At 43.4% G+C, this 7,976-nt stretch overlaps 1 protein-coding gene across 1 annotated transcript in view; it reads left to right on the forward strand.

Moving 5' to 3' along the window:
- The window catches only part of cabp4 (calcium binding protein 4), a 20,022-nt gene continuing 12,046 nt past the window's right edge, over positions 1-7,976 (forward strand). Inside the window, exons 1-4 of the mRNA XM_071911412.2 lie at positions 1-112; positions 2,968-3,028; positions 3,650-3,730; positions 4,164-4,332. Coding sequence (XP_071767513.1) covers positions 2,973-3,028; positions 3,650-3,730; positions 4,164-4,332 — 306 coding nt within the window. The 5' untranslated portion in view covers positions 1-112; positions 2,968-2,972. The remainder of the gene's footprint in view (positions 113-2,967; positions 3,029-3,649; positions 3,731-4,163; positions 4,333-7,976) is intronic.

Raw genomic sequence — 7,976 nt, forward strand, 5'->3', positions numbered from 1 at the left:
TCCATCTATCATCCAAGACAAAGAGGGGGAACAACCAGATTAGCCATAAACGGGGGCATTGCTCTCTCGCTCTCTTTCCTCTTTCTCTCCCTTCTTCTGGTGCCTGGAGAAGGTAAAATGGATTAATTTCATGTTTTGCTATAGTACTGATTTATAGTGCAGTGTCAACTTGTTTTACTTTGTGGTGCTTAATAATTCAAAACAACTGGCATCTACCAGCTACAGTACACTGGTACTGAGCAAGGCTTTTACAGGCCAGATTTGACGCAGCCCACTCATTCTGTAATGAGTCTTTGACAGGCTTCTCCTCTCTGCTTTCTAATATTTGATTATCTGGATCTAGAGTAGATATGCTGTACAAGCCAGCAGATGGCCAGCCCACTGTTTGGATTTGTTTTGGCTCAATATTTGTGTCCTGGTGCTTGTGCTGTATTTGCCTACAATGCAATCACATCAGCAGACTTAATCAAACCAACTCCACTCAGTGATTAGCAGGCTGGCCTCCAGAAATACAGGGAAGAAGAGGTGCTAATTAGACAAGAATTACACAAAGCAGTAGCAAGGGGATTGTTCCAGACGAACGGAGAGGAGAAGATGTCTGCGAATGAGAAAAAATATCTCATTCTCACCGTCCATCCCTTCCTATCTCCTCCGATACTGAAGGCGACAGTCTCATTTCAGAGCCGTGACACAAAATCAGTGTTGGGGGGCGGAGGGGAGCCGAGGTGGAGGTAGTGGTGGGGAGGTGTTGAGATAGGTGAGGATGAGATGGAGGGCCTGGCCCTATTGCATTACTATCGGTTGTTTATGGATCAGACACAGGGCCGGTTTGGCCCTCTGGGATTGATTGTCTTCTGACTGGACAGCAGGAGAAATAGAAAGATTACAAAAACAGAGAGAAAATAGAGGGCAGAGCACAAAGACGGGTGAAGCCTCACCTGAACTCACGGCCACTCTGTGTGTGTATTGAGCAGCTTCATGTCTGTGTGTTTGCATGTTGTGTGTGTGTGTGTGTGTGTTTGTGTGTATGTGTCTGTATGATAGATAATGGATGTCCACCACGCCCTTCACTCGACTGGCTCTTATGAAATATTTTGGGATTTTCCATACGATGTTTAACCCCCACCGCCCCAGCCAGACCCATTCATGCTTTGCCACAACGCTGCAGTTCCCAAACGCAGACCCCTTAGCTGTGTTTGTTTTAGCGAAGTCCCCCTGGCCCTCCATTTCATTATTTCAATTAGTGTGATTAGGATCTAAAATTGCTTGTGTCGGCTTGGTGATTGACAGCAATTGGCCACTTAGGGAGGAGTGCTGCAGACGCACATTGCTGTTCAATGGCTTGTGTAGTGTATAACGTATGTGTGTGTGTATGTGCGCACGTGTGTGCGCGCGTGTGTTTGTTTACCCTGATGGGAGTTGTGCTCACTGAAGATGAGAGCAATTCTTGAGGCAAACAATCTGAGACCACCACTATATAGAGTCGAGACATCTTGCTCTATCCACCCGTGCAATGTAAATGGAGGAGGGAGGGGAGGAGAGAACGACAGGGAGAGAGAGATAGAGAATGTGTGTGTGAGTGTACAGTATGCGTGTGGGTAAGATTTCGTATACATCATGAGCTACTCTTTCATGCAAAGCAATAATGATTCATCTTCTGCATGTAGATATTGACAAAGTCTGCCACAGTTTTCCTTTGAAAGAACCCGCCACATCGATTCACATATATAGTTACTTGCCCATCCTCCAGAGAATCCCATTAGAGTAACAGTGTGTGGAGATGATGAAAAAAAAAACCTCCCTCTTGCACCCATATAACTTAACATGCTCTACGCGTGTTGCAATCAACATCATGTCACACGCATGGCGCTGGTGTGAAAGCGTGACGGACAGGCAATCACTACCCGGTCGTGGCATGTTGTGTTCAACCCGCCGGGAGCGGGGAAGGCGCTCCGTGCGGCGACGGCGCATTAGCTTGTTGATTGTAATTTAGAGCGCCGGCTAGTCTTGGTGTCTCTTCTCATTAGGGGCCCTCATGGTCTCTACATGGCTTGGGTAGGGACCGCTGGTGCAGATCCCTGGGTAGTTGTCGTGGCTCGGAGCGGGCCGGGGCATTAGCGCTATCTTTATGGCATGTGAGATGGCGGAATGAGGCGTCGTGTTTATAGCGCGTCGGCGTCAAGTACGGCCGTTCATCATCTCGCCGCTGATAGCCGTAACAGCATAGGCCCGTGACAGAACATTAATCTGTCCCTCAGACAACCATAAGTCTCCTCGCTCCTCCTCCGCAAGTCCCACGCATGTGATTGTCATTCATTCTCTCTTTCTCGTCCTCATCTTTCTCTTTCTTCCCTCTCTTTCCTCTGTCCCTCTCTCTCTGTCTCCCACCCTTCTTCCGTTGCTCGCCCTCTTTCGATTCGTCTTGGCTGTCTCGAGCTTTCCACCCACTCTTATTGTTTGTGTTTTATTGTTTGGGTCTGTGTCCTGTTGTGTACATAAATCTGTCTCTTATATGGATCGGCGTAATTCCTCCTCGCACCCCCACAAAATGTTTACTTAGTCATGTTTTATACGGTATGATCTCATTCCACCTCTCTTGTTCCCTAAATATCTGTGAGTTTCATTCCAGTATGATCTATCCACCATTTGAAAGCAGTGACACATGCTTTAAAAATTGATAGCGCAAAATCAAAACAAATCAAAACAAAAGACAAAATTATGGATAGAAGACAATAGGTAAAGTCCTTGGTTGACAAAATGACAACACTTTCACTGCTAAGATCCTCTGTATTTTAGAGATATTGAATGATGGACATCAGCAAATGATTTTTTTCCTCCCAAAATGGATAGCGCTTTGGAATGGGACTCTTCATTTCTTCCTCTTTGTCTATCTTTCCCATTCTATTTGGAGAATTCTTATCTTTCCCTGCCTTCAGCCCCGTTTCCACTTTAATCTTTTTCTCCCAGCCAGCATGTCTGTGAAAAGTTTGAAGGGAGGACCAGACAGTAGACCAGCCTCTGCTGCCAGGTCAGTGAGACCCGACTATAAGTAATGGAGAAAAATAGCAGTGAATAAATACACCAATAAAGTTGAACTTAGAATTGAAAGTTCAGTAAATAGTTGGAGGTGTGAGGTTTAAAGCTGCACTTGGCAAGATGTTTAGGGAAAAATACACCTGTCGCATCAGTCTAAATCACAAATGGAATATCCCATCCCAACTAATTGAAGCACGAAATACAAAACTTTCTCCAAAAAAGGAGTGAATGCTCCACTGAGAGAAAGTCGGACTCACCAACAATGGTTGAACCTGCTGTGAAAAGATTTTTTTCAACATCTCCGCCCCTAACAGCCACCAAGACAAAGAAGAGTTTTCTGAAGTCACCATACATGATTTCTGGGTAATGAAGTCCTTCAAACTTTCAAAAATTCAAACAATTATCTCTCGCTGCCACTTGGGGCTGCCAAAGTACAAAGTTGCCAATTCCAGCTTTAACTTCCTACACAGGATGTTAAAACTACAAAGTTCAATGTCGCTGATTTCTGCATCTTGCCTGACCGTAATGAATTTTTAAAAAAATGAAATGTTTATTATAGTATTTATATTAATGCCATTATATTTTGCAGTGATAAGGCTTCTTTCTCTCCTAGCGGGTCTCCTCGAGCGGGGAAGCTACCGCCTGGGAAATTCAAGAACAAGGCTAAGCAGCTCAGCCTCTCAAAGAAATTCTGGTTATTATCAATCTCTCTTTCTAATCAGCATTGATTCAGACTTGGGGAGTGGGTCGTGTTTGTTTGTATACCCAATCAGTGTCATTGATTGTTACATCAACTGCAAAACAAGCCTTTCACAATTTCAGACTTGTTCACTTAAAATTACCCTCCCCCCCTCCCCTTCGTCCCTTAAAGTACTGACTGATATAACCTGATTGGACTGCTGCCTTTAAGCCTCATCCCCTTTGTCAATCATGCCAAAAATTATGACAAGGGGCGGGCTAGATGGAGTAATACCTTCTAAGAATAACACCAAAAAGGCACATAAGTGTCCTTTTTAAAGCAGGTTATGAGGGGAAATTATGGCCCTGGCTTTGATAACGAAAGCTCTCAACACTCCACACACACACACACACACACACACACACACACACACACACACGCTCCACAGCTCAAAGTCGGAGCCCAGCTCAGGCCAAGGGACGCCCCGGCGGCCGGGCCAGAAGGGCTCCGAGGAGGAGGAGGAGGAGGAGGGCGGCCGGCGCAGCAGAAGGAGCCTCAGCCACAGCTCAGCAGTAGCCGCTGCCTACATCTCCTTCCTCAATAAATTGTTTGGACAGGTCAGTTGTGCCGTATATTACCACACGCACTGATGTACTGCATGTTGTCACAACCTCGACACACTCCCGGGGGTCAGTGGTTAGCATGTATAGTGGTGTACACATGGCCCCATTCCTCACTGTGCTCTCAGGGGAATTCTCCACTGCCCTACCTTTTATAATACTATGTTGCAGTAGACGGTAGATACTGTAAAGGTATCAGTATGGATGTGAAAATGAGTATATGCTTCAGTTCAAATTATAGCACCATAGGAAAGAATTAAGAGATCTGGGGAAAAGGGACTACTACATTGACAGTACAGTGACATCTCTGAATAACGGGCGTAATTAGAACAGATAAAAGAGAACGTTTTTAAGAATTAAGATAGAACAAAGAGCTGCTTTGGAAGCAGTGATGCCAGGAGGTTGTTAGAGGACTGTTGGGAGAGATCGGCACAGAAAGCTCTACACAGAGGAGACAAGGCCGGGGGAAATAACATTACATTGAGTTTAAAGCTATACTGGATCGAGTTGGAAGGTGGTTTTATTATTTCAGTAGATTCTGAGAGGTGTATATTCATCGAAAACCTAAACACCGTTTGCTGGCTACAGTGAACCATGTTCTAGCCAACAAAATGAGTGACTTGTTTGCAAATCAATAATTATCGATATGGAATAAGCACAATACAACAAATAAAGATATGTAAAATCAATAGGTGCCCCCTCAATTCTTTCAAACATGGCTTCGCTAAGTCATCTGTGCTTCAAAACCATCTGAACCGGACTGTAGAGTATAGTCTGGTGGCCCTCTAAATCTAAAAAGGCATCCTCTCCAAGAAGTGACTCCAATGACTCCACTTCACAAATAACATAATGCCTGGACACTGAGTCGGCTCCCATTACGCTGCATGGCTAAAGTTAAGGGATTGGCTCTGTCTGCGGCTGCTACTCTGAGCCGAGATTGCTACAGGGTATCATGAAATATTTGGGAAAATGACAACTGGCAATGAGCTTTGTCTAACAGCGGCGGGTGACAACTGCCAGGCTCCAGCACAGGGCAGAGAGAAATGCTAGAGCAGAACACTGGTGCCAACAAAACATCCAGCTGAGCGGCACCTATCCCATTTGTGTTAAATAAACATTGCATACATTCAAATGTTCAGCTGCTGAATAGAATATAATGATTTGTTTTGGCACGCTGTATGTAAATGTGGAATCAAGAGGACCAGTGCTAGTGCTACACAGAAAATAGTAATGTGCCTGGTGTTGGAAGTGGGAGGCAGGGAAGAAGACTTTGGTTAAGTGGCTGAGTCTTTATATGAAGAAAATGGATGTGGAGCAGTTCCAGGAGGTGTTGACGAGGCAGACTTAAAAACTGGCATTGCGTCACTTTATTTCAAGGACAGAGCCCAATAAATGGCAAATACCCATTAGAATAATTGCTGGAATGGACACAGTAATTACAGGGACTTTATCATTCCATACACTGCAGTACTAAAAGCAACAAGCTAAAACTCTGCAAACACAAGGTCACAGTTATTTAACTTTTTACAAAACAGTCCAATTACCAGCATTATGCTTGGAGATGTCAGTAATATTAAAATATATTTTAGAATATTCTCACTACATAGGGTACATCAAAGGCCAGTTAATTCATCCACTTACTGCGGGAAAAGTACATTCCCCCCCACCCCCACCCCCCGCTCCAAGAAACGTATAGATTTTACAGGGAATCCACCTCTGCAATCGTATACAGATTCCCTGGATAATGTATACATGTATATTTATATTTCAGCAACCCGTCTCTCTTTTCAGCACACATCACATGTGGGGTGCTGCTGCAGCGTTCAGTTCTTGGACCAATCCTTCACTATACATGCTCCCCCTCGGCCATTTAATCCACGAGCGCAGTGTTTCATTTCACTCCTACAGCGATGATACACAGCTATATCTCCCTTCCAAACCCGATGATCCAAACTGCTTTGACACTCTAAACAAATGCGTCTGAGATATCAAGTGCTGGATCTCTCAGAACTATTTATAACTGAAGGATAGCAAATCCGAAATAAGCTTATCTGGTCCTCCCAGCTCAAGATGTATGATTCACAGCAGACTAGGTAGTCTGTCTGTCAGCATTAAATCACTGGCCAGAAACATGGGGGTGGTTTTTGACAGCCATCTGACCTTTGAGGAGCAGTTTAAGAGGGTAGTAGAATCCTGATGCAGTCTATTAAGGAATATGTCAAAAAATAAAAGGGGGGGTTTTATCCTCAGCCGATTCATGCTTTTAAATCAGCTTGTTTAGGTCACTGCTCACTCAGTCAAAAGTCAATCTCTTCATCAACTTGTACATAATGCAGCAGCAAGGATTTTAACTGGGACTAAACAAACCAAATCGCCCCAATTTTAGCTTTGTTACACTGATTTCACTGTCGGGTTTGGAGAGTCAGGTTTGGCCGCCTGCTATATTGATGAGTCTTTTAACCCCTGATGAACCTGAGTGCAGCCTGAAATCCTTCTGACGGTTCTTCTGTCTAGAGTTAAGACCAAAGCTGAACGTCCGTTTGCCATCAGAGCTCCTAGACTATGGAACCACCTGTCCGAGGAACTCAGGCTAGAAACATCTGTATTATCTTTTAAATCACTTAGTTTTATGTCCCTCCACCATCGTCACAGTGGCATCTGTCAGTCTGTGTGTAGACGCATTCTTGTGACTCAAGAACAACACATGATAGAAACTTCATACTGACACCACAGGTTTCCCCCTATAGAGGACATGACCTGATTAGATTTTGGAGCACCTTGCTGCATAAATCTGCATATTAATGAGGAAAAACAGATTTTCTTGAAAGCACTATAACTCCTTAATGCTTTAAGATACTGCTTTAAGGAGTTCATATTAATACCGCCTATGTGTTATGTGGAGACAAGTATGCTGACATGGAAATGTTTGCAAAATAGTTTAATTAATGACTTAATTAGTGAAACTGGGTATGTTTAATATATCATGGTGATTATGGCAGGACATTAGGCAGATCTAGTGCCTCTTGTTTTACTCACTTTTATCCTGTATATTTTTTTTGGTCCTTTGTTTTATCTATTTTTATTCCAGTTTTATGTGAAGCACTTTGTAAACTTTTTTTATATAAGCAGTATATAAATAGTAGTTCATTATTATTATTTTTATTATTATCATGAATATTATATATTCTTTAAATTATCATAATGGTAAATTCTTAGAATAATACATATAATGGATCCTTTTAATCCCGGATCCTTATGAGACCCTGATGAGACCTTATTACAAAGCAGAGCCATAGGCATTTCTATAAATGTCTCCACAAAGCGAGATGTCGCAGGAGAGGGATTTAAAAGATAACAGTGAAATCTAAGCCAAGGGGAGTTGAGTGCCTTAGAACATTTTAATGATGTTTTATAACTAGATTAACTAATAACTAATGGGCATGTTTCACTGTTTTAAAGCACTTCATCAAAGTGAAAACTGGTGTAAAAAAATGACTTCGGGCAACTGTGATGTGCCATGCTGTGGAGTAGCTATAGTCCACTTTGTCGCCCTTCCTTGACTTGTGCTTCTTCAGCGGCCGTGCGTGTGAGCCGCCATGCCCTGAATTTGCTAGCAGCATGCAGGTTGAGGGTCTGCATCA

Source organism: Centroberyx gerrardi, chromosome 3 (assembly GCF_048128805.1).
Source record: "Centroberyx gerrardi isolate f3 chromosome 3, fCenGer3.hap1.cur.20231027, whole genome shotgun sequence".
NCBI lineage: Eukaryota > Metazoa > Chordata > Actinopteri > Beryciformes > Berycidae > Centroberyx > Centroberyx gerrardi.